Here is a 26,974-nt window from a genome sequence, read left to right on the forward strand (position 1 = left end):
CTGCTAGACTGATCCTGCTGCCCTCAAAAAATGAACTTCACTACCTGAGGAAGGACAGTGAGGTTTCCTGTGGCTTTTTGTTTTCCTCTCCGTATTTTTTCTCAACAAAATAAAACCCATTAATATTTGATCATTCCTGCATGTAAGATGCAGTGGCTAAAATGGTTTTGCACTTAACAGCCTCCAGTTGTAGGCTAAATTCATGACACTTAAAATGGGCCCATGAGCCATAGCAGAATGATCCCATTACAGCAGTGCCTTAGTAACGTTGTGTTAGTTAAGGTCATGTTGTCTGGTTTTGAGGGTTTATAACCCAGCTGTGAATATATTCTCCAGGCTGGAACCAGTTGCAGAGGGGGTTTAGTCCTGCAGCGAATCATATGGCTTTTTCTTTTATTTTTCTTCCTACTTTAGATCAGATTTTTGTCTGGTTCTTTTTAAGATACGACATAAAAAAAGAATAAAACATCCCTCTGTCGGGATGCTAGTAGGAGCCATGCTATATTTCAAGCTGGTGTTAACCTACCTCAGGCAAGGCCTACACCACGCTAATATCCAAGTACTCCCCAGTCTTTAACATGAAGGATATCTGTTCTGCTTTCACTGCTTTATAAAAAGAGAGCTGAGGTCTTGTGGGAATTAAATCACACATCTGGTTGTGTAGGAAACCTGTGGCAGACTGAGGGACTGAACCAGCATCTCTGAAGGGTGAGCTGACCCCGTAGACAATGAACTACTTCTTCTTCCACCTGCTATAAAGACTTTCAAACTGTAGCTTGAATGATTTCTCCCATGCACAAGTGATTTTTTTTCTTCTGCAAAGACCACTTTGGTTACACTTTTATTTGACAGAGCTTTCTGAGTGGTTTCCAGGAAGCAATCTTTTAAAAACTGATTTTGACCTATATAAGGAAACTTTAAACACAAGGTACACATGTATCTTGGGCTGCTACTGTCTCTCACCAAACCAGACTCCTATGCATGAACAAGAAACTCACAAAATGGGACATAACAAAGAGTAAAAGGATATAAGGAACAAAAGACTGTTTAGATGGAGCAACGCAAAAATGTTCCTATCAGCATGGTCAACCCAACAGCAGAACAGGCTCCCATGAGAAAATCAGGAAGAGTCATCGCCTGAGCTGCTGGAAAATTCAACTGAATACATTTTCCATGAATAACCAATGTCATGACTGAATATTTGCTGAATGCAGAACAACCATATTGGGTACAATTCCAGACAGATGACCTGCTGAGATTTAGGACCTGAATTTCATGTTGTCTTGACATTGACTCTGGTACAATGTGAGTAAAAGGAGGGTGCAAACTGCCACCATTCTGCTTGGGTAGCATTTTGCACCCATGCCAAGATAGGTGTGAAGTGGTCCACAAGGTTGCAAGCACAACACTCCGACCAACAAGCGGGTCCTTCTCTCCATCTGCCACCCTCCACAAAGCCTTTGCACTTTCCTTGCACCTCACAGCTCTCAGCAGCTCTGAGCAAGCCATTCTCTTTGCATGAACCTCAGAATAGATGGGATCTGGATTCACATGGCATCTGTCATCTAAAAGGTGGCTGACTGATACTGACCCTGCCACGGTGTCTTCACATGTTGGCATCTGCTAAGGGGAAATAGGAACAAGACAGAGTGAGAAAGGCAGCAAATGCAGCCAGAATGCCAGAAAGCGATGGGGAAAGATGGTCCTTACTATATCATAATCAAATGGACAAGTCCAAATCTTCACCTATGCCTTTTCCTCATTCATCTGCATGTTGTCCCTGCCCTGGTTGAGTCTCCTCACAGCAGGTAAGCTGCTAACGCAGAGGGCATGGGACCGCTTGGAGCGGCTCTCTTGAGAGAGTGCAGCTTCTCTTGAGGGAGTACAGCTTCTCTCTTGAGAGAGCGTAGCTTCTCTCTTCCGACTCTTTCCCTCTGCTCATGTAGAGAGATCAGTGAAAACAACAAAATAGTTATTAATGCTCCCTGGGATTGCAGAGCCTGAAATGACATGAGACAGCATTTTCTTCGGCTGCTTTAGTTCTCTTTTAGCACGCTGCTGTGTGTTTGCCTTTGAGGAGTATAAATGACCCTTTCAAATTCAGGATTTGAGGCTGATGATGACAATTGATAACACTATTTTTTTTCATGTGTGAAGCACTTTTCATTCAGAGGGCTCTCAAATTGCTTTTCAAAACCATACAGCTTCCCTTCATCCACCACTGAAATGAACCTACCTCCGAGGTGGAACAAAGGACCCATCAATGCAAGGTGGCAGTACACAGCAATTTAGGGCTGGAAGTGAAGAATAACGTGTCCCACTGAAGGTGCAGGGTCAAGTCAAGTTGGCAGAATACATTTCCTGAATGAGAGCCTGGACAAAACATCATCGCCAGGACTCACATGCTCCAACTCAGAGGGGAAAGTGCCATGGGATCATCACTCACTAGAAAAGGTCAGAGCCCTAAGTTTTACATCTTGAACAAGGGCAGGGTACCGTGTTAGAGCGTGCATTCAGAACTGCCTCAAAAGAAAAAAAGCAATTTACTGACTGCCGTTTCTGAAGCCTTTCCTGCAAAAAAGGGCACTATGAGTTTTTTGGTGTCCCCCCCTTCCTGTAGAAAGGAAAGGCTCTATTGAACTTCAGTCTACACTGTGATACACTTTACAGGAAGCCCAACCCATTTTGAAATGAATATGAACTGTAAGAGGAGACCACAAGGTGGGAAACTCTTGAAGTAAGTACAAGACTATTCATAATATGAGTGAGAAAAGGAAATAGGTGATTATAAAAGGTCATATGAAATGTCAGTTTACCAATGGCATTGTATGAATGGAGGTGTAACCCACTGCAACACAAACCTATTACAGCTGAACTTGCAAAGAGCACCCGTAACCTCAATCTCTTTTGTTCGGAGGCTTACATTTAGGAAGTTTCTTTCATAACATCATTCCGCCAAAACTTACAGAAATCCAAAGAATGGGGACTTATCCACCCAACTTCCATTTCACAACTGCTTCAATTCCACACAACACATGAATGAAACCAAAAAACTTTCCCAGCCACCAAAAGCACAGATGCTTAGCCCTAGATTCAGCAATTACCAAACCACAACTGCTGTATGAATTTGGGAGGTCCAAAGAAAAGGCAGATGGTGAGTCTCTCATTCAAATATCTCTTGTCCCCAATCAGATCCCATTGAGAGGAAGAGATTTCCAGCTTTTAAAAAAGTTTTCTGAGATTAAATTTTCTACAGCATTTTGGTTCACCAAGTGGAACTGTTTCCCCCTACAGCACCACCAGCAGCAAGAAAATTGTGGTGGGTGAATGGAAAAGCAAAGGTGGTCCATCTTGCTGAGACCACACTCATATCATGGGGGAAAAACACTGATCTGGCAGCAGGAACAAGATATAGAAGTGTTATATGAGTGAGCATTTCAGAAAGTAAAAGATTAATTGGTGGGATGAGTGTAATGACAGAGCTACAAGGTTTGCCCTTAATAGGTACCAGTGCCAAAAGGGATGTGTTTATCAGTGGTGCTATATGTAACAGTTCCCTGAGATCTCAAAGGACTGGATGATCTAGGACAGTTTCCTATAGTCCTATGTTCCTTGTATGATCACCTAGCCTGCTTTATTCAATGAACAAAATATTTTTAAGGGTGCTTTACTGCCCAGACACCTCAGACATTTAACAACCTCTCTCTTTGTATTTTACTTCTTGTTTTAGCTTTTTAGAACCTGTGCAGAATCCAATGATTTTTCAAGCAGAGATTCAAACTCTGCCATAAACTTGGAGGAGGAGATGGTGGACAGCATACCTTCACTCCTCCAGTTCTCTCCTTGTGCTTTCTTCCATCTATGTATTTCCAAGTTAGCCAATGCTTTCATTTATTTTTATTACTCTTGTTTCTCTTAGCGGAGAGAAACATTAACCATGGAGGTGTGATACAGACTTGCTCAGATGGAGTGCGGGAGCCTTTGCACTCCCTCATTTCGTGCTTCAGTGCATTTCTTGCTGACAAGTGGAAGAATGCAAGGGAGAGGCAGCGAAGCTAAGGCAGATTCTCCGAAACCTGGTCTCAGCCCTCTGCTACACCCTCAACAGATATTACAGCACCGGCTGCCAAAGGAACTTAGCTCCGACACAGTTCAGGCCAGGCCAGTTAGCTATTTAAAGAGGTGGGTTTATTTATATACTTTTTACCCTCCTTCCCTCCTCCCTTCCAAACTCCCCCCCTGTTTTTTAAGACGGGAAATAACCAGTAGCCCTGAGCACGTAAAATTTGACACTGGTTTACCAGATAATTTGTACTGGTCCCTTTGTCTTTGCTGGTACTTTTATTCTTCAATAAATTCCTTCAACCATTAAACAATGTTACTCACAACAACTTTGGCAGAGATCAAAAGAGCGTGGCAGGTTTTCTCCAAGTTTCTACGGCTACCCTCCAGGTATCGAAGAGCTAGATGGAGACAAAAGATGTTTTTCTTTCCTTTGCTCTCTTCTAACAGGTTTTGTCCTGAATTTCCATACAGTCAATGAAAACATTTTTAAAAGTAATTAAGGTGCATTTTGGGGGGTGGGGGGATTGGGGAGATTGGTTTCAATCCAGTACTTAAGTCATTGTGCTTTTGCTGAAATAATGATGACATCCATTGATAGCACTGCCTCACCTTCTTAAAAAGAACATGTACTGCTAGAAAAAACAGAAAATTATGAATTAAACTACTGTCTACTCTCAGCAAATATGTGGTGACACAAGTGGTAAGGAGACATATTTTGAGAGAGAGAGGGAGAGGTAGATAGATAGATAGATAGATATACAGGCCTGCAATCCCCCACCCAGTGACCTGGAGAGAGAAGCTGAACTCCTCACGACTTTGTGCACGAGGTGAACAGTGCTGCACGCCTCACCTCAACAGTGCAGTGTTTCTTCAAGGAATCCAGAAATCCTCAAAAAAGGTGGTTGGTTTGGGGTCTACTTGGTACAACTGGAGTCATAGAGAGCTAAGCTCATCTAAAGTCTCGTCAGCTGTTGAAACCTGCTACAACCACTAGAATAGACCTTAAAATCTTATCCTTGCAAGGACTTCATGTGCATTAGGTTATACTGGAATCCACCTAAGTTTAAGAAGAAAATCAAGCAGACCAATAAAAAAGCATCAGAGAGATTATTTCATCCCCAACACTGAATTCAACCTTTGGAAAGAGGCAAACTCTCAGGAGGCTTCAGGGGAAAGGAGGACACTCAGATGAGGCCGAAGAAGCCCACAGGGGAAGCTGCCTATTTCATTTCTGGAACATGGATCATGTGCATTTATTTTTAATTTTGAACCAAGTTCCTCTGCCTCCTGCCAGAAGCGCTGAGCCCTGCGCTGGTGCAACGAGAGCAGTGGACCAGCCATCCCCTAATAGCTATTACTTCTTAATAAAGAGCAGCACTTGGGCAAGGGATGAGGTTACTGTTGGAGGGGTCATGATTAATAATGATTAATCTGATCCTTGCCAACATGAACTGGATCCACCGTTCACTGAATAATTACTCTGCAGTATGGATACCATTTCCAGAGGAGGTATACATTTGTCATATTAAAACCAAAAACAAACACACAGAAGGACAGGAGGATCTGACTTCTCAGTAACACCTGAGCTCACACGAGCCACTAGAAAAGTTAAGCAAAGAGAAAAAAGAAAAAAATCAAAGGGTAAGAGCAGTTAAACATTGATGAGCCGTCTACCTTTTGGGAGAAGCAATGGAAAACAAATAAAACTAAACCCTGAGAAGGCAGAGCTGCATGTGCTGAGAATATGGAGCACTCTGCTACTTCTGGTTCTCAACCTTATGCATACCTCTAATATGCACATTATTTGTCCACCCACACGTTTTCCCCCTGTTTTTAAATGACATTTTGCTTTCCTCAGAAAGTACACTAATGCAATCCCCAGGAAACATCTTTCCTGCTTTATGTTTATATACTACTTAGCACAAGGAAATCCTAGTCCAGGATTACCATTCTTATGCAACAATGCACCTCAAATAATAAGCAACAGTATAATAATTTATGGGGAGGCATAAATTACTGGGAAACTAATAACCACTCTGAAGAGCATATATGAACCTTACAATTACAGTAGGATATTTGTGGTGCAGAGACTTGATTCTGGGCCTTGGAGCACAGATGAATTTCACTCCCACAAAGCACACAAACAACTGGCAATGGTGCCAATGGCAGCCAAGGACACGGGGGTTTTGCTGCCAAGAGATGTCCTTATTTTGGGACTCCTCTCAGTCATCCTGCTTCACCGACCCAAAGCTTCATCAAGACGATCCATGGAGGATAGGACTCTAGTTCTTCAGTGCACTCAGCTGTATTCCCTTTGAGGTTTTCAAAGCTTTTGTGGGATTTATATTACATTGCTTAGCCTTCTGCCTCATCTTGTAGAGTTTGATTTGGACTGGGAGGCCACACAACATAGACCACCAGTCCCTCTCCTGCTCTGGTGCAAATCCAACATGAAGGTTGGGTTCCTTGTGACTGTTGTGAGATCCCAGCCCCATGTGAGCCTGTTTGGACTTCTGCCCTCAATAGTGATGGGGCCAGGATTTACACACTGGTGACTTGCACCATGGAAAATACCATGCAGATAGGTGTCTTTGGATGCCAGACTCAGGGAAGCAGATCTCAGGTCAAGGAGGTTAAGGTGCCTCCTCTTCTAGAGGCATACTGGAGAAATGCCAGTAAATGAAATCGTCAGCAATGGGGTCATGACTTGGTTCAGGTGGGGACTTTCACTGGTGGGACAGTGTGTCTAGGACTTTTTGCAAGTTTCCAAATTGACTTGAAAGAATGAAAAAATTAAAATCTTTGTAAAGCATCACCTTTCACAAAAAGTCAGCTGAAAAGTAGCTGGTTAGTCCGAAACCTTTAAATAGTTAATGGTATAAAGACCACATACCTACTTATGCATTCATTCATGAAAAAGAAAACTAAGTTGCATTTTCACACACCTTTAGAGGCATCACAGAAAAACACAAAGCAAGACCAAAAAAAAAAAGAAAGAAAAAGCCCCCAGCAACAATAATTAAGGTAAACCTTTAAAATCTGAGACAGGGTGTGGGAGGAGGGGGTAAAGCTCTGCAAACAAAACTAAATCCAGTGCAGTGCTTTTCCCCTTCACAAAGTGAAACAAGCTGTTCCTAAAATAATGCTTCCTTGGTTTTCTGGCAATTAGTGTCTTGAAGGATTAGCCTACAATCGTTGGCAAGTGTTTGCCTTTCCCAGCCGATGACACCATAGAAGTCTGTGTTTATCTACAAGGCCCAGGGGATAATTTATAAGCTGAGCTGAGGTCCCGTATTCACAGACAAATGTTCCACACTGCCACCCACCCTCCTGTACTAGTTTCCTCCCCATCCACCTCCTGTCCCCTGAAATACTGACAGGACCCTGCCAGGGGCACGATGAATGAGCTTTGCAGCCTCTGGAGCAGGCGCTTGCCCAATAGTTTATGCTGATGCAGCAAAAAAGAGTTACTGAGATGGTCAACACATCACTAGACATCCAAAATTAGATTTCAGAAAGTAACCAAATGCAAAGAATAATTTATCACTGTTCCAGAAAACATAAAAGAGAATGGGATTTTTTTTTCCCTCCAAAAACTATTGCCTACTGTATAATTAAAGTATTGCCATCAATGAGTTTTAGGTCCAAGACTCAGGGTTTGTTAGAGATAGTGTTTTGTAAAACCTCTCTGCAATCAAGATGTTCCCATGTCATTTATAATCTCTACTGCAAGCGGTCTGATGCTGCTCTAGTCCTGTTGTAAATCAAGACTGATTCAACAAGAGTACATCAAAATACAAAAACTAAGATTGGTAAAAGTGTTTCATTTCTAAATTAATTTTCTCCTGATCTGTTAGAACCTCAACATGAAAAAATTAAGCTCGTATTTGAGGGAATGGGAAGCTATTCTTTAAAGAAAAGTAATATGAATCCTCATCTCGATGGTGAACTGATAGTATAGCTAATGGCAATGAATTTGTTATTTTGAAAATACTAATTAAAGAAAAAAAACCCCCAACATCAGTGAAAGACTCAATCCTACAAAGCATTTATAAATGTGACCAACGTTCCTCACAACAGAGCCCACCGCAGGACAGATAGATCTGTTCTCAGATCTTCTCAGACATTAACAAGACAAGGCTTAGAGACATTGTTATTAATTAGGGTTGATGAACATGCATGTTGAAAATGAAAAACATTTTTCCTTCTGAGAATTAATCTCTTTTCCCATCAGTAAATTATTGGGAGTTCCTGGAGCTTTGTGGACACTGTTTGAACCTGCTTCAGGTCTATACGTGGTCACAGGTTGTTCACAAGGTACATTAGAGAGCAAAGTTATTTGATATTTGAGATCAACTGCTTCACTCTACCATGCTTAACATTGGATGACCCAATATTTATAAAATGTTTCTGCTCAAATCAAATTTTGTTTCATCTTTGGAAAGAATGATCTCTGGATTCAAATTTATCTTTAGCTACAAATCCAGAAGGCCATAACAACTGAAAATTTTGACAGGGACAACCTTGCTTGAGGGGTTTTCTACAAAGAACAAATAAATACAAAAATATTAATGTTGTGTCATTGTCAGCCACGCCAAAGACTCTGTTTGTGTCCAGGAACCCTGATATGCAACAGCACAGTTCAAATCAATCAGATGTTAACACATTCTTTTATTTCCACCAGTTAAGGTACATATTGACTGACCTGATCTGAGTCTTTCACTTGAGCATTTTTCCCTTTTTTGCAACCACAACTCATTAGCAGTTTTGCATCTCCAATGACTTTTCCCTACAAGAGATAAGGCAAGAAAAACATCAGCACAATCTGAACCACCAAAGACCAAGAGGCTTGTATTTATGAACAGAAGCAGGGGAAGAAAGGGCATTAGGAAAGCCTGTGGACTCATCCTGCATTGCTGGGAGATACCCTTCCACAGAGGGGTAGCTCCCAAGCTGCCAAGGAGAATTCCCCAAAGGCCAAACATCACAGCATCAGGGATGTCACATAAACAGGGGAAGAAGGAAAGCAAGGTGTGTAGAACAACACAGTGAGAATACGGGCAAGCCAAGCTGAAAAGGAACGAGTTATTTTAACCTAATGTTTTCATACACATACATGAACAGGAACAAGTCTACCAAACTCGGGGACTACAATTACCAAACTGGAGTGACTTGAGGTAAAGCTCATACACCAGCATTTCTGTTCACCATTACCAAGTTAGTGCTTACTTGCTTCTAGTGTAGCTAGATTTGGTGAAATAAAGTCTACAGGTGTGACTTGTCCACATTTGGACAACTGGTCCATATAACCACTGGCAAGTCCTTGCCAGGAATTCAACAGCCCACCCTCACCCAACACTGCAGTTTGCTCATGCAGACCCTGCAGCATCAATAACACATTAGGGCCAACGGAGATTTCCAAAGAAACAGGGTCACCTCTCCCTCCCTTTGCCTACAGCCAACAATTTGGGAAATAAGCTGAGCTCAACCACCTCCTTTTCATTGACAACCCATCAGGCTGACTGAGTGTGATCCAAGCAGCAAAGTCCCTCATGTTAACCTGGTTCTTTTCCAGGGATTATTTGAGTCACTTTGGATGCAAAGCATTTTTGGAGCTTATTATATAAGCATTAAGCACCAAAGCATTTTTGGAGCTTATCAGACCTGGACATCTTGATAAATCACCACGGCAGAAAGGGACCAGGATTCCAGATCTGGTCAAAATGCTCCTCAAGCTCAAACAGTAACACAGCCAATTGAGTCCCCACAAACCCATCGCAATTAATTGCTTTCCCATAGACACACACACAAAGACATTGCCTTTTTTCAGACTTTTGCTGTTTGCAGCTGAAAAATAAACACTTTCAGCATCTGCTGGGCAACAGAGGGAGAATCTGCTCGCGTGCAGCCGTGGAGAGTCACGAGATTTCAGCTGGATGAATTTATATGGAAAAGGAGACCTCAACATTAAAGCAGTTAATGAGTTTAGCCAAGTGGAAGCGCTCTGCCCTAAATGATGAGGAAGGGAAAGGGCACAATTAAAAGGAATTGCAGCCATTGCTCAATGTCAGGGCACAGCAGAGAGATGACCCTTGGTGGCAGGAATTACAAACAGGCAGATAAACTTCTGGTCACCTTGGGAGAGCCTGCAACCTGCCAGGTGTGGTGAGGTCTCTTACTTGGTGACCTCAGCATTTTATAAGTCCCAGCAAGGTCAGGTAATGTGCAAAAATTATCTTTTCTTCTCTTTCCAAAATAGACAGTGGAAAAAAAAAGACACTGAAAAGGCTGTACCTACACCTGATACCTAACCAAAATACCTAGTGTTTGGGCTGCTGATTGCAACCTGTCAAACTTTGAGGTTTTCAGGGGACTACTTGCAACTGGCATCCTTTGCCTGCAACTCCCATCTATCAAAGGTATTTTGCGCTTGCCCCATTACTACCATCCTTCAGCAATTAGTCTGTAATCTCTTAAATTCTAAAACCATTCCTCAGAAAGAACTGATTAAGCTAAATTTAAAGCAATTGCATTAAGTTATTATGTCAGAGATAGGAAACTGAGGCACAGAGACTTATTTGTCTAACCAAAGGAGACTTTTTAGACACCCCGGAGTATGAGATACAAGTTAGAGATAAAAAAGGGAGTCCCACATATTTCCTAACAGGCAGCTGATGGACAGCCAAGATACCTTAGGGCGCCTATAGCAGCAACATACTAGGAAACTGTGTTTAGGAAACTGGATCCATACATGACTTGCTGATAGTCAACTTGTCCCAGTATCCACTGCAAAGTCATTATGTTGAAAAAGTTACTCCAGCCCTTTTTACACCACAAACCAAGGAAAAACTCCCATTTTTAGACCCTTCTCTGTCTTCTAGGATATACTGTCATGCAACATGAGCTCATGGCAAACCACGGCCATGTTCTCCTGTCTGGCTGGAAGTATCACCAGCTTTATTTAAACAGAGAGAAATTGCAAGATGTTGCCCATAATCACCTGGAAAATCAAGAGCAGAGGGGGAATATGAACCCAAAACTTGATAGCTTTTTCTTTTTCCCTAACAGTACAAGAATGCAGGGGCTTTTCCATTCCCTAAAAAGGCAAACGCAAGGCATGCACTGGATGAATAATCCCATCTCCTTTTCCAACTGCAGATGTACCTGTCCTAATGCGCATCGCCTGAATTAGCTACTACCTCCACCTTCTTTTAGGAAAGCCTACTATGAGCAGATGCTTAATTTGGGGATAGGTGTCTAACATTAGGCAGCTAAGTTCAAAGGCAAAAAAAAAAAAAGCATATGGACAACATTTGCAGCCAGTCGCAACTCCGTTCAAGAGCAGATGGAGGCCTTGTCATTCAGGGGTTTCCTCACATACACCAAGCAGTTCAGTGGGGATAGGGAAAGGGGCTTCTGTTTGGATGCTTCTGTCTGGAACCAGATTAGAAGAAAGCACGCTTTTCTGCAGCACACGCCTTGTGTTACATTAAACATGCATATGCAACTTCAGCTTTTATTCAGCATTCTGAAACAGAGCCCTCCAGGGTACTAAGGGTCAGTGAGTTTTTGTTTGTTTATCTGTATGTTATTTTACAGTTTCTAGTGCCCAAGGAGTTTGTTAAGAAATTAAAACACCTCACTGGGGCTGTCCTGCTGTGGTTGTTGCATCCTAATACATCCCTCCTTTCTCTGTTCAGCAGCACCTGATGCTGAAAATTACCTGATGCAACATTGCAAAGAGAGGAGCCTCATCTCACTGAGTATTAGAGATGTTTGGTCTTAATTTATGGAGCATCATTTCCATGTTTCATGGCCTTTTAATAACAGGATTGAGGAGGAGCACAGTGGTCTTGAAAGCTCACAGATGTATTGCTACTAAATGCTCTTGTGCCGCCTGCTCTTGATGCGATGCTCTAGTTTAGAAGTAGGTAGGCACAAGGATTTCCAACGGAGGAGCTCCCTTTTTCCTTCTGCTGGCTTCCACCCATTGCCAGACATCCCCCTTCCCAAGGCAAAGAGCAAGAAGGCTCCTTGGCGAGCACTGAAGAGCAAAGCACATAGGTCCCGTTATCCCACCTCTTATAGGGAGTCTTGCTGGCCTCACCCTTCTCCTTGCACCATGGGCTCCAGCAGTTGGCCAAAGTTTGCAGAAAAAGAAGAAAAATAGCAATAGTAATAGAAACAGGCTTAATTATCTTAGCTGCACAGGTGACAGGAGCTGAGCAGTTCCCAGTTTTAACAGCTTGTGGTTGAGAAACACCAAACTAACTGCATCACCCAGAAGTCAAATGAGGTCACAACTCGCTTCATGCCAGCAGATCTGGGGTGAGGTGTGGGGGCACACACAAATCACTGCTGCTGGGACAGCCCCAGAGGCTGCGGCAAGCCCCTTTGCTGCCCTGTTGCTCAGAGAGGTCCCGTGCAGAGCTGCCAGCCCCATTTCAAGGAGTCAGGCATGACACACATGGCACTGGCAGGCCTCTGCGGAGCTGCCAGGCTCTGTGCTCCAGAGGAGCTGGCTGGGATTACCCAGAGGATTCCATCTTCCTCCCTCTCTCCCAAGTCTGCAGGTGGAAAGATCAGCTCGAGAGATTGGCTCGGCTTAGCAGCACCGTGCCATGCACCTTGCAGCCACTGGCAGGTCCAGCTGGGCTCTGACCTGCTCGGTTCCCATCAGCCTTCCTCGGTTTTGAGCAACGGCCATTGAAAATACTGGCAGTAGCCTCACCCCCAAGGAGCTGGTGCAACCTGCCTCCACTTGGCCCCTGGAAGGTCTCACTGGCTAAACCTGGCCCTGGATTTCAGCTGTTCATGCTCTCTCTATCTCTCCTGCCTTGCAATACCCTCAAAATGTCCCCCACCAACAAATGAAAATGTGAGGTGCAGAAAGGATAACCGAGCCTTGGTCCATGGCAACCTGGGGAAGAGCACAGCTTCCAGCATGGCCTTTCCAAGGTTTTTATGAGCATTTCAGCTGCTGAAGCAGCCTGGCTCTTCACAGAGAAGTACTTTTCTGAAAGAGCTTTGTGAAGCTGAGCTGAGCAGTGCTTCGTAGCCTCTTGCCTTTTCTTCCTCTCCTGTCTTACGCCACCAAAATAGCTCTCTAGCACAATATCCACATAAACACAGTGATCATACCTGCTTAGGAGTGACAAATGTGTAGGGAGGCGATGCCATCCTTTTCTGACTCTTGCTCCATCCATCCAAATATCCCAACATTTCCAGGACCGGAGAGCACATTTGCAGCTACCGCCCCTGACATCCCACACCAGGCAGGCTGTGCAATTCAGTCTGCTGTCCTGCCACTGAGCTTAATGGTTATTTTTTAATAAAATCATTACTGATTTTCACTATGGGCTACTTAGTAACAAGCCAAGAGGAACATGGTGGTTTTTTTTTTTTTTTTTCCCTAGGGCCATAGTTCAGTCTTTCACCAAGAAGAAAACATGCGTATAGCACTGCAACAGTGAACCCTAAAAAAAAAATGCCCACGGGTGCACAAATGACTTTGGGAAGAACAGCGTATTCAGTGTTTATGTTTTTTATGCTGTTCTGTCAGGGTGATCCACGTGTCTTGAAGAACCGGTGCCCAAGTGCCTACAGTGGTAGAGTGGGAGAAGAGAAGGGGGGAAATGAAGGGAAACAAGAACTGAACCCAAGGTGGAGGCAAGCGGCAGTACAACAGACAGCTGGTGTTTGGGTGGTGGTAAATCACCCTGAAATGAGCCTCTTCCCTCAGCTCAATGAGGCCTAAACAACAAAGGAAGGCACAGCTTGCAGCCGGACAGCCTGCTAGCCAACCACAGACACACATGACAGCTTCATTCAGGAGACCGGAGTCAATACAAAAGCTTCAAAATCAATCCGACATCCTGCGACCTCAAACAATGTGCCAAATCTTCTCAGAATTGGAGCCCCAAATGAGGGGGAGCAGCATTCAAGGGAGATCAAACCACAGGGCTGGCATTGAAAGGGACTAAAAAGGAGAAGAATGTTCCCAGTTTATTAATGGTGAGGTCTGGCCGGCTGCATCCCAGCCGCCATAGGTTACATTCATTAAAGGGCAGCGCTTTGCACATATTATGCAGAGCACCTGGAGAGTATGTGTGTGTGCGTGAGCGTGCGCGTGCCCCTCACTTGCTAGAGATCAGGATGTGCCTTTCTGCTTAGCACTGTTGTCTCCATCAGAAATTCCTCCTGTGTGAACCACAAATGGGTTTTTTTCCCACTTGAGCAACTGTATGGGCACAGACGTATGCACGCCCTTGCATATACGCACGCTCTCTCTCATCCCTGAGCCTGAAGAGCATAAAGGAACTCAGACAGGCTCTTTCCAAGGAAAAAAAAAAGCCCAGCGTTTCACATCCCCTTCCCTCCTGGCCCTCCTGGCCATACTTTCAGCTCACATGCACACAAAATCTATTACAAAAGGCTGAAGTATTATGCGATTGCCGCTGATGATGATGGAGTTGATTGCTCCATAAACCCTTGCCCATTTCTACATGCCATAAAGGACCTGGTCCCACAGCACAACAAATGCACAAATAGGAGAAAAAGAAAAAGAAGTGCTTCAGTCCCAGGAGTTGCCCTCTCTGGGAAGGATTGCCCCCTCTGGGGTAGTTTTACCTGCAGCATCTGTCTTGTAGCACCGCACACAAATGGCACCCTTCCCCCTACAGCAACAAAAAGGCCAAGCAAATCCTTTTTATCAGTTTCCCTTTGAAGGCAGGTGGAGAAGTGGAATACACACACACACACACACAAAAAGATAAATACCATTTGCAAAAGTACTGTTTGGATTTGCCTGTCCTAATTATCTTCTTTTCACCTGCCACATGTTTGAAAGAGCCAGACCTTGCAAGTTTTCTCCTCCTCAGCTGCACAGCCCAAGACGGAGCACTCGTTAGAGGAGGTCAGACTTGAAAAATGCTTCTTTTTTGTGCTGAAATGGGAGCAGATGAAGAGAAAGGGCTGAATTTTTCAAACCCATCTATGGATGTTGATGCACCTTTCCCATGCATTTAATTGAAGATGTGTCAAAGTCCAATAAACTTTGCTTTTAAAGTGTCACACTGATCTTATGTTCAGAACAGATACGGCTGTGGGAGCTAGTAACCTCCCCCAAATTTGGAGAAACTTAGGTGCACAGAAGCTGAAAACAACAGTAAATGTTCCTTAGGATGCAGCAATTTCAACATATTTTATTCTCAAAAATTGGGGAATTTAGCATTAAGGCTCCACAAAAAAACTTTATGCTTTACTCATCCTTTACTTCACTGAGCCTACACTACTATTGCCACAACTCTGGAGTACTTAGAGACTATGAGCATGATCCCTATCTCCTCCTCTGAGAAGACAGCTACAGTTTTACCTTGTGAGCATGTTATCCAGATATCAGAGGGCAACGGGGCAAAGACAAGTATAGCAGATTCAACAGGCTTTTTCTCCAGCACAAGGTAGGATGGAAGATCAACTCTACTTGCAAGACAAGATGAGGTGATATTCGAACCCCAGGTAGGAAGACTGGAGAGGTCCCCATCTGGTTCATCAGCAGTAAGACAAAAAGCCTCTCAATTAGCATTCGTAGAAAGAGGAAAACTGCCGCCAGGTTGGGCAACTGGCCAAAGATGTGGTAGTTGAGTGGTAGGAAACGATGGAGGGCTGCAACAATTCCTAGCACTGCAGATGAAACAGTCTGCAGAGATCAGATGGAGAAAGATTCAAGGTTAAGTTCGTTGGGAGGATAATAAGGTTGAAATCTTTCATTTTAAAATACGTTTTTCTTTGCAATGAAATAACACTTTTTGTTTCAGATATCTAGCGAGTCCAAATACGTTTTTCAAATTCAGGGAAACCAAGCAAAATTAGCTCTTACTTGAATGAGTTGCCATTTTTTTTTTTTTTTTTGCTTGCTTGCTTGCCTGCTTTAAACTCTGCTATTTGAATAATTTAACAATCTATCTTAAATATTTCACCACTAAATCACAGGCTTGTGTTTCTATTTCATGTTAAAACTAATCAGTGGAGGAATGCCTGAGCTGGAAGTTAAAATTCTGCTCCACCAAGCCAGGAATGCTTAATCATTTGTCCACAGACTCTCTGGTGAATCAAAACTTCTCTGAAGAATTAATATAATATAAAAAGTTCTTTGTGCAGGTGTAGAATGCAACTGCGGCCCAGGATCATCTGCATCCTGCCAACAGGACTTGAGATTTCCAGAGCTAATTGGTTTGTAGAGTTTTCCCACTCTGCCAAGCACAAGCATGGAACTCACAGCTGAATCCCATCCATAGGCGCGTCAAGCCGGAGTCCCACTCTGCTGGTCAGGATGCTAATATTCATAGAGCTCCAAATGGTCCACATGGGTGATGATTGTGTTGGGATTCCACGCTTGTTCCCATCAAAGAGGGGCAAATGGAAAAAAATTTGGATGTTGTCAGCTAAAATAAGAGATTTTTAAAAATGTCTCTAGAGTGAAGGAGATGAGAGCCTGTAACAAGGAACCCCAAATCTCATTGAGCATCAACAGGAATAAAACTTCTCAAGTTCCTAAATTGTGTAGGCATTTCAACTACATTTCAATGAAGTTCTGATGTAAAATCAACACATCTATAAAAACTAAGAAAAGGACACCTAGTCCCCCCTCTCCACTGTCTCCCAAAGTCCCAGTTCATCAAAATGAAGCCAGGAAGCCTCACATATGTATAATTTAGTGCAATAAACTCTAATTTTGTCCCTAAATCACTGAGACACATTCAAGGCAAAACCCACTTTGGTCTCAGCCAGCAAAATCCAAAATGCATGAACGATGTGAATAGATAGCAAGAAGTTGATAGCTACCATATTGAATCCAAAAAGCAAAACAGAAGAGAGAAAAATGAGTGTGAAAAGAAAAGGGAGGGGGGAAGGCAGTAGCTGTAAACTACATTATTACTAAGCTGTCTTTCATTTTGTTTTGTGTCAACTTTTTACTTAGTTTTGTAACAAAACTTTAAAACTCATGCCATTTGCTTCAAAGAAGTCTACCATGGATGATCTCACGTTGATACCCATAGTAATGTATGAGCAAAACATACACAATCATATGCACAGATAACAATCATCATGGGCTACATGATTCCTCTCCTGCAGCTGGGCAAACTTCTCTGCATCCCTCTTCCTAAGCCTGGCTGGAGCTTGCCTGGAGGAGGGTGGGCGAGCTGGAAATTGGAGAGACACGTCCTCCTCCTCATTTGAGGACAGACATCTCCATCTTTCCTCCCTGTGTGCAGCCGACAAGACTTCCTACATAAACTGACACGGAAACAGCTAATTTACTGCTTTGTGTCAGGAATGTGGTCAGGGCTTCGGTCCCCTGCACCCCAGACTCCCTCGGCTGGGCTGCTTGATCCCAAAAGGGGTCACCCCTTCCTCCTGTCCTCCCCTCCAGCACACACTCCTCCTCCTCCTCTTCTGCTTTTGTAACTTATCTCCCTGCAAACTACTTCCCAACAGGAGTCGAAATTAAACAGGCTGCCCATATGCCATGGCTCACTTGTTGTCTGTTCCTCTCACTGCCATCTGGCCTATTTGCTCAGCCAAAGGAAAAAAAAAAAAAAAAAAAGAGCGGAAAAGGGGTGGGGGGAGAAGAAGAAGAAGGATAATGCCAGACACAATGAGGATGAGGAGGGAGGTGATGATGCTGTCTCTTGCATCTGCTCCTTGGCCAGGCTCCCAGATAGATCAGTAATGGAGAGCAGCAGAACTAGTGACAATTAACCCAAACACAGTCCTGTTTATTTAACCTGTTCAGAGAGATCAGTTCATGTGCTGCTCCCCTGGCAAGGAGGCACCACGCTCCAGCAAGGAGCTTCCCACCGAGAAACCTCCAGCCAGAGGAGGCAAAGAGAGATCCTCATCTCCTGAACTGGGCTGGAGAAAAGCCCCTAGATTCTTCAGAGCACAACTGTGCTGCTGGGCTGAGGTTTTCCTTAATCTTCCAAATCACCTTATTTTTTTTATACAGCAGCACAGGCAGAAGAGCAAGGAGAGACATGACTGGGTATGGGGGCAGTTGCAGGTCTGCCCTGGTTTTGATGCACACTAATTTCTAAAGCTCCTGACCCTGCAAACCAGAGGAGAGGAAAGAAAAAAAAAATAAAATAAAGAAACAAGAAGAGAAAAGGCAAAATGATCCCAAAACACCTCGTTATTTCCACGCTGCTTCTCTAAACAAAGAAAAATTTTCAGCCCTGCAAGGTGCTGAGTGCAGAGATTTTTTTTTTTAAAAAGGAAACAGAAAAGAGGGTAGCTCAAGAAACTGCATGGTTCACCATCACTAAACATTTGTGCCAGGCTGGGGAGAAAGTCTGGGAGTAGAGCTGTGGGAATAACAGAAGTTATGTTTGTTTTTCAAGCTGAAATGCAAACCTCAAGATTAAAAAAAAATAGATTAACTTGAAAAATAGTTTTCTAAAAAGGACAGCTACTTCACCATTTACTCAGCAGAATGAAAAGGGGTAAGAAAACTGCTTTTTCAACACCTTTTACTGCTTTTTCTTTCTTTCTTTTAATGCACAATGAGACATTGCATACACGTGCAAAGGCTGGTGCATGCAGCGATAAGGAATTCAATTGCTTTCCAGTCCTCTTACCTAGTTTTGCATGTATTTACCTCTGAGAAATGGGAGCAGAATTCAGCTCTTGTTTGTCTGCAGAGTGCAAACTGCTGGTAGTACAGAAGCGTGTGTGCAGAAACATGTGCCTCGCACTGAGATAGGTATCAAAAGCCATACAGTTGGTTTGTCTCAAGGCAGACACCACTGAGCCATGAGACAACGATAATTACCATTACAGCTCCATGAGATCATGGTGGGGAAGCCCCTGCAGGGAGAGGCAGCTGGGGAGGAAGAGCAGACCTCCCCTTTCCAAGGCAGCAGGGGTTGTGTGCAAGCACAGAGAAGCCCCAGGTGCTTCCCAGGAAAGGTGTTGCTGCACAGACCATTAAGGAAAGAGCCCTTCCATTAGCTGTGTGCCTACACCTGAGTCCTTCACAAACAAAGGAGAAGAAGAGATGATCCTGCCTGAAGACAGTACCTTCTGATTCACACTTATGTTTTCCCATTGTAGCCTGACTCTACAACAGAGCAAAACTGAGCAGGTTTTCATGGATGATCATTCCTCTGCTTGCAACCACTGAGCAAAATGAGTGTTGCCTGTCTTGGGCTCCCCATTTTTCTACAACTGCATCTGCACAAGTAGGTACCTAACATGCAGAGCATGGTAAGGAGTGCCCCAAAGCAAAGGCTGCCTTGATTTTTCCAGCAGTTGGGTTTGTGGTCAGTACTAATAGAGAACAACTCTTTCCCCATCCAAGCAGCTTGCTTGCAGCCTTCAGAAAGGAAGAAATGGTTTGTGAATGTAAAATACTTTGTGACAGTGGGAACAGAAACCAGAAGTTCACCTAAAACTGAAACACAGCAGCATTTCTGACTTTATCGCTGCTGCAGTCACTCCACAGCGGGGCCTCCTACTTTGGGAACCATTAAAAGCAGGAACAACAACAAGAGCCAGAGAGAAGTCCTCTGCGAGGAGACAAATTCCACCGCAGGTTTCAGCTGACATCACCAGCCTATCCATGCTCCGCTCTTGTGGTTTATGATCTCACCACGAAGAACCTCCGTGGAGTCATTCCCTCCTATCTTACTGCAGCCCATCCATTATCCTCTACCTAATTGCTTCCACAGCGCTGCTGCAACAGAGATATTTCCTACAGCTGAACATTTGTATTTCCAAGAGTTGGCACCTGCCGGGTCAAGTTCCTCAGTCTTTACATTTGATGTTACTACAATGGGAAGATGTTCCAGTGAACAGAAAAGCACACGGAGCCAGCAATCAATCTGATTTCCCTGTTTGGATTTTCTTTTAAACAAAAGGGAACTTGCCAAAGATCATCTTACATTATTCTACAGAAATAGGATGAAAGGAAAGGGGAACGATGTCAAGCGCAATCTGTCCAATACACCATTAAATCAGAATTCCCCAGTTAGGGATAACAATGAACTGTAATAAAGTCAAAGGGAAGGGGGTGAAGTATGGCAAACTGGGAAGGGTGTGGGGTGGGGGGGGAGGTGGGAGGTTTGTTTTGAGAGGTGGGAGCTGTTTTGAGAGGTGGGAGCAACCAACACTGAGCTACACTGACTCCTGAATACTGTGCACCGTCCTGACATCTCAGCTTCCCACAAAACCAACCAATTCATCCTGTGAAGAGAATGCGGATGCTCCCCATTTTGTAGCTGGCAATGAAAGCCCCAGGAGATCCCCCGATATGCCCACTCTCAGGATGGCATCTGCAGCAGGTCAAGGAGCAGCAGGTACCATCTTTCACATTTCTGACTGGAGCTTTTAAGCACCAAGCCACCCCAGAAACACATCATTTCACATTTCCACTCTCTGTAGTGAGGTTCCAAAATACTTTGCATCTGCATGTTGGGCAAAGGGAAGATGCTGTCCTCTCATGTCTATACTATTGGTGTGATGCTGAGAAATTTTGGGGTTCTTGACTTGCTTTCCCTCTGTGAGTTTTTTGTATTTGGAAAGTCCCTTTAACTCTCTGTTGATTCTTTCCCTTCTTTTATGTTTAAGGGTAAGAAATCTTGCCATTATAGGATTTCTCCAATGAACCTGAGAGAAGTTTTTCAAACCAATATTAGGATCATCTCTAATCTAGCATACCTGAGGTATTCAACTGTGACTCCTTGATTTATGCCAACAGAACCTAAGACCTTCAAAAGCTCTCTTATCCAAATATCGGACTAATTCAGGCATACTGGACCTGTCAAGATCTGGATAATTCAACCTCCATCAGGTACAAGACCACTAGTAGTGAAACTCAAGGGACTGTATTTGCCCATCTTGGCCTTGCAAAGGCCAAAGGACTTTTGTTACCCTTAAAGAGGAGCTTCTTCAGTGCCATATCATGCCTAACCATGCCAGCAAGAGGGGGAACACACTCAGGGACTATTGCTGCAGCATGTTGCCACTTGTTGGCCAAGGAAGCCCAACCACATCACTAGTATGAGGAGTCAAAGACGTGAGAGCAGCCTGAAGACCTGAGCCCCTCCATCCTAAGAGTCCCACATCTCCCAGCCATGAAGCGGATGGGTGCTGGTGCAAGGCCGCAATGCTTGTCTTAGCTGGTGGTTCTCATTTTACCCCCTTAGGGGTGTTTTAAGGCCATTTCCCTTCCCCAACTACCTGAATCAGCTGTCTCAGCACCCAGTTTGGAAATTAAAAAAATCCCCAAGGCTATGAGTCACAGTGGGCTGCAAATCCACTATTTAAGACTAGACCTAAGCCTACACCTTCATACTGCTGCAAAAGCTGGACCTAAAATTACAGGAACTGGCATGGTATTAGGCAAGTCAGTGGTGAGCACAAGGAGATAGCCAGCAGCTGGGCAGGCAGCCTAATTTGTGGCAAAGGAGACAAAGCATGACCAAAAGCCCCTTAATTCCCAGCAGAGGATGGGTGCAGCCCAGGCGGAGTAGCAGAGCCAGGGCAGCACCACAGCAGCCATGGCTCCTGCCCGTCAGAGCCAGCCTCCTCTCTGGCCTGCCTGGAGTTTCAAAGGCCTAAATCAAACGAGCGGGAGGAACTTGAACACTTATAAATCTTCAGTTTGGAAGTTTGGACTTGGTTTAATAATGGTGTCAGTTTAAAAAAAAAAAAAAAAAAAAGCCCAATGCTCTCTCCTATTTAGCCAAATGTGGCCAAAAAACCCCATGTTTATTTTCATTTAAATTCCCCAAAGGCATTGTAGATTTTTCTTTGGATGCCCAAAGCCTGAAAAACACCCCAATTTCTTTGTTTGACAAAAGAATTATACTTTTGGGGAAGGCAAGGACAACTTCTTTTTGTTCAAAGTCTGAGTGAGATCTTTCCAACCAAACTTATCAAACTTTATCAAACTTTTCCTTTTCTTCAACTCCCACCCGTTACTTCACCATCTTTTTCATGTCCGATGTTCACTTTCACCTACACTTGCTCATTTTATTTGCCTCAGGTTAACAATACAAGTCAACAAGGGAAGGACGAAGTGTATCTATATTCCTAAATTATTCCAAAGAAGCAAAGTGTCCTGTAGGAAATGGGAGTTAACTGAGCCACTATCCTGGTTGCAAAATGCTACAGCAGCAGGGCAAGCAACTGATTTAATAATATCATGATGTTGGTAGCCCTTACTGTAAAATACCATCCCTCCTTTCAGTCCCGGATGCTAGGAACTGCATTGTTTTGAACTGTTATCACCCATCCCTCCCGCCCACTCATTTGAGAAGATAAAAATCAAGGTTTGGGCTGCTGAGTCAGATTACAAACACCCAAACAAGACATTTACCCAGACTTGTTTTCAGTCACTTCTTCACTGACACGCTGTGCTATGGGGCTGGCAGGAGGCGCTTTTAACCTCTTCCAGAGAAATGAGCCGCTGAGAAGCAGAAACCACATGCAGAGAGGAAAAAAAATAAATAAATTTGCTTTGTGAACGGGGCAAATTTCTAAACTTCTGGTCAGAAGCTGGTTCTTCACAACATAAAATCCTGAGCAACTGAGTAGACGACCGTGGAGAAATATTATGGCCTGGAGGATAAAAGACTAGCCTGGACATTGTGAAATTTAAGCTTTTTGGAACAGCAATGTCATGTATGAATAACCTGTGACAACTCAGGTTACAGCTGTGAGCCTCAGTTTCCCCTAAAAAATCATTTCCAAAGTGGTCTGGCTCTCCTCACAAAAAAAGCTCTACTAAAAGAGGCCGATATTATGGGTATTATTTTAGAAACTAAAACCTTTGAGGTGGTCAGACTCACCAGTCCCCTGAGGGAAGCTCTTCTCTTTTTGTTACATGAAAAAGTATGATTTCCCACTCCAGGGTGAGCTCAACTTTCAGATCATTACAGCTGACGACACCCCGGCAGAGCTCAGAGTTTCCATTTCTCTTGGGCTTCTTCAAGTCTCCTTTTTAGTTTCAGTTTAGATTTCCTGTCTCTCTCCCCACCTTCCTTTCATTTTTGGGGCTTCAAATTCAAACAAAAAACAAAAGCACTGCTAACTCAATATCTTTTTGTATTTCTCTCATTTTGACTAGTAACCAGAGCAGGCCAAATAAAATGAAGAAATGCTTAGATATCACTTTGGGGTTCAAAATGCTTTGTAGACCTTAGGAACTACCTCCTTTATCATAGAGGATGATGTGTGCTGTCATATCCCTTATTTGCAGAGAGGGAAATCAAAACAGAGGAAGTTTAATGGTTTGATATTTTAATTTTAAGCACAAAATCCATGTTTCCAATTCCTTGGCTTGCATACTGGATGCACCTGGGTATTGAGGTCCAAACCCCTTTGGAGTTTAAGCCCCAAACTTTCATGCAAATGTGATGCAGCACATGTGCTGAAAATATACGTGATTAAATAAAACCTAACCTCCCTTGCTGAACACAGAAGGGAGAAACTTCCCTTTTGGAGGCAAACAGGGGTTCACGGCTGGGAACCATGGTCTTTGCTGCAAGACACGGTTTTGTGTTAGTCTCAGATCTGCTGGCCTCTCGACATCCCCAAGCCAAATAAACAATGAGGTGTTTTTAACTGATTCTGATTGACTTCTCATTCTCTCACTGATTTTTTTGTGGCAGGGTTGCAAATGAAAGATCAGCTCTTTAGTGATTGAAGCTAGAGCTGTTAAAGCTCCCTTGCTCCCTGCCCTGTGAGGAGCGCAGAGGACGGGTGCTCACATCTTTCTCCTAATTTCAGCACCTGGGAATTATTCTCCCTTATCCTGAAATTTTGACCTCTTTTCCTTTCAGTGCCACTTGCACTTGGAAAGCAAAAATCTAGTCCTGGGGGAATATAGGGGATGTTTTACATCCCAGGACAACACTTTCAACACTTTTTTTTGGGACCGAAAAAGGAGGTAAGACAATCACCTGCTTGACTGAGCTCTTTGGAAGAGACAAACAAGTGTCACTTTGTTCTCACTTGTGCAACCCAGGCAGTGATTGAGGGGGGTATGGGAAGGTCAAGACAGACCCGTGATTTAAAGGCAGGAGGATGGTTTGGTGACTGAATGAGTTGGGGCTTCATTTTCAGCTCTTGCTGATACAGAGCTTTACACAGAGAGGAGGCATGTTAGTGCCTCAGTTTCCCCACGGTAAGGTGGTGAATGTGCAGTCTACTCCCATCACAGGGCTCCTAACAAAGCAGTCCTGAATCAAGGCACAAATCTGCAGCACCAAGCAACCCAACGTACCAGCCGCTTTGTGGCTGTGCACCTAGAAAAGAGTAATTCCTTGCCTTGCTCCAGGAGCAGGAGTATCACCCCAACCCGGTCACTTGCTTTCCAGGGCCAGCTGTAACGCAAGGCCAGCAGACGGGAACCCTGGCAGACCTCGGCATGCCCCACTTGAAGATGATCCACAAAGCAAGGCAAGCTCTCTTTCCCTTTGCTTAACAACAAAGTTTGGGACCTGCTGATGAATGCTGAAGCTTTAACCAAGCCCATATTGACTATAAAAAAGCTCCCAACTGCCTCTTGGGTATCTTTAAGGAGCACACAAGACTTCAACGGCCCAAACGCAACACAACTTGCTGGCCATGAGTAGGATATACCCCTGCCAAAACCTTCCTCTGCTGCAGCTATGGCATTCTATACATTTTATAAGCCAGCCTCTGAGTTTTATGACATGAGCATATAGAAGCGAATGTAAACTCCGCTGACCCTCATGCTGCTTTTTGGCTCAAGGAACTGCTTCTTTTTACATCTTTCTTCCCCTTCTCCCTGGCTCCTTAACTAATCACAGATTTCTAAGTAAAAAGGAAATTATGTTAATTGAAACCTTCTCAGTACGTTATCAGCTTTAGCAGGAGCATTTGGGGAAGGGGGAGGCAGAAGGCTTAGAGCAGAGGGGATGTGCAGGATTAAATCACCCCTTGGAGGAAGATATCAGGGTGTGAAAGGCCAGCTAACTGCTTTTGGTCACATGAGGCTGGAATTTCCTTCTCCCAAGTGCCATCGGAGACTCCCACCCACACCCAAGAGCAAGCAAGGGATGCTGGAGGGCTGGGCCAAGGCAGGACTTGGTGCCGCTGACCTGTGATGCACCAGACAAACACAATTTCTCTCCCTTTGCTTTCACAATGACTGTAACAGCCCTGCTCAGGCATGCGGGCATCACTCATCAGTCGGGCTTGAAATGCAGCCGAGTATTATCCACACTACAAGTGGACGTACTCGAGGGTTGAGTAGTTGTCATGTTTTACCAACACACCATCAAACTTCATCTGCATCGTGCACTGAAACAGCTCATTCACCTCCTGACCAGCAGATGATAGCTGGATCCTCACAATACCCAGATTTTTCATGATAGCACCTCCATGCAAGAAGCTAGACTTGCAAAGCAAGACTTCTGTGGCCGCAAAAACATCAGGAATGGGTCAAATTCTGCTTGGGAGACATTTTGAGTTCAGAGGGGGAGTATTTTGACACCACAGTTGCATGGGAAAAATGACCTAGCAAAACGTAAGCACCAGGCTCCAGGGATTTCCACAAGCGTAAGTGCAAAGTTTTTAGAAACAGGTTTAGTGGGAATGGTGCTTCCACTGAAGTTCTTCCCTCCTTCCCCTCCCCAGCTGGCTGACTTTCCCAGAGTCTCGATTTGCAGCCTGCCTGAATACCACTCTAAATATTTTCTCAATTAGAGGAGAAAACGGGAATTTGCCACTTGTCTGCCTCTATTCTGCTGCCTGTCAGCATTCAGCAAATATTTCAATCGTAGCCCTTTGCATGCTGCTAGCCCCGCTCATTTAACCTTTGGCCCTTCCCTAGGCTAATCCATCGGCCTTTACCTTCAAATCTTTACAGCCAAGGGTTGACTGCAGGACAGGCTGGCAGGGAGGAGAGGATGAAAGGGGTGTTGGGGGGGATAACTTATGCCAGACTCCATTACAATTTTAGGGGGAGCAGAGAGGGTGCAAATCTCTGACCATGCTCCTCAAATAATTCGATTACCAGCAGTTGGGATTTTGCTTCCACATCTGGAAGACGATGAGAAAAATTAACACATTAAAAAAAAAAAGAAAAGAGGGAAAGAAGGCCTCTGTCATCTCGGCTCTCCTCCACACGGCCGGCAGCATCCTGAGGCAAGTACCTAATTGCCCGCGGAGCCTTTGCTCTTCTTCTCCTGCCTCGACTGCTCTCCTCCCCATCTTGCATGTTGCCAAGATTAGTAGCTAACAGTTCCACTGTCAAAAGCGCATGTGATGAAAATAATGCCCAGAGCGCAGCCTGTCAGCCTCAGAAGCGCCTGCTAGACTTTGATGGCAGAGGACCCTGAAAGCCCATGCCTGCCTGGCCTTCCCCCTGGCCAGCCGCTCAGCTAAGCATCCATCGCAGCTCTCCTGGGGCCATGCCCAGCCTCCCGCTGTATGAGAAATCGCTGACCCTTCCGTCACGTGGACACTTTAATTGTTCACATCGGTATTTTGTTTCTCTCTACTGTAGACAGTTTACTGTCTGTTATCTGTCCTTCATATGTAATTAATTCTGCTGTCTCCCAGCTCGTTAGAAACAAGCCCCTCTCCTCCCCTTCCCCCTCTCCCCTGGCCAAGTCACAGTGTGCATTATTTAGGTTAAATCATGTTTAAGTAACTACATAAATAGTAGGTCAAGTTTGCCTTTTGTCTAGGCTGAGACTGTTGCTTGGCTCCTTTCTCAACGTGCCAGACCAGGAAAGCCCTTATCGCTGGAAGCTCTCGAAGGGAAACCCTTGGCGGGCAGAGCAGCCGTGCCACCCCAGGAGCAGGGGAAGGTCCTCCGAGCAGAAGGCTCGTCCAGTAGGTAACAAGAATGAGCTGCCAAACTTTAATAAGGCAG

General features: G+C 44.2%; 1 protein-coding gene across 5 annotated transcripts in view; it reads right to left on the reverse strand.

The window, feature by feature from the left end:
• Positions 1-26,974, reverse strand: part of SETBP1 (SET binding protein 1) — a 283,375-nt gene that overhangs the window by 222,968 nt on the left and 33,433 nt on the right. For 3 of the 5 annotated variants that reach the window (XM_072859827.1, XM_072859825.1, XM_072859826.1), the window contains exon 3: positions 8,771-8,854. The exons of the other annotated variants lie outside the window; for them this stretch is intronic. In XM_072859827.1, the coding sequence (XP_072715928.1) occupies positions 8,771-8,854 (84 nt within the window). The remainder of the gene's footprint in view (positions 1-8,770; positions 8,855-26,974) is intronic. 5 annotated transcript variants of the gene reach the window in all.

Source organism: Ciconia boyciana, chromosome 4, assembly GCF_034638445.1.
Source record: "Ciconia boyciana chromosome 4, ASM3463844v1, whole genome shotgun sequence".
NCBI lineage: Eukaryota > Metazoa > Chordata > Aves > Ciconiiformes > Ciconiidae > Ciconia > Ciconia boyciana.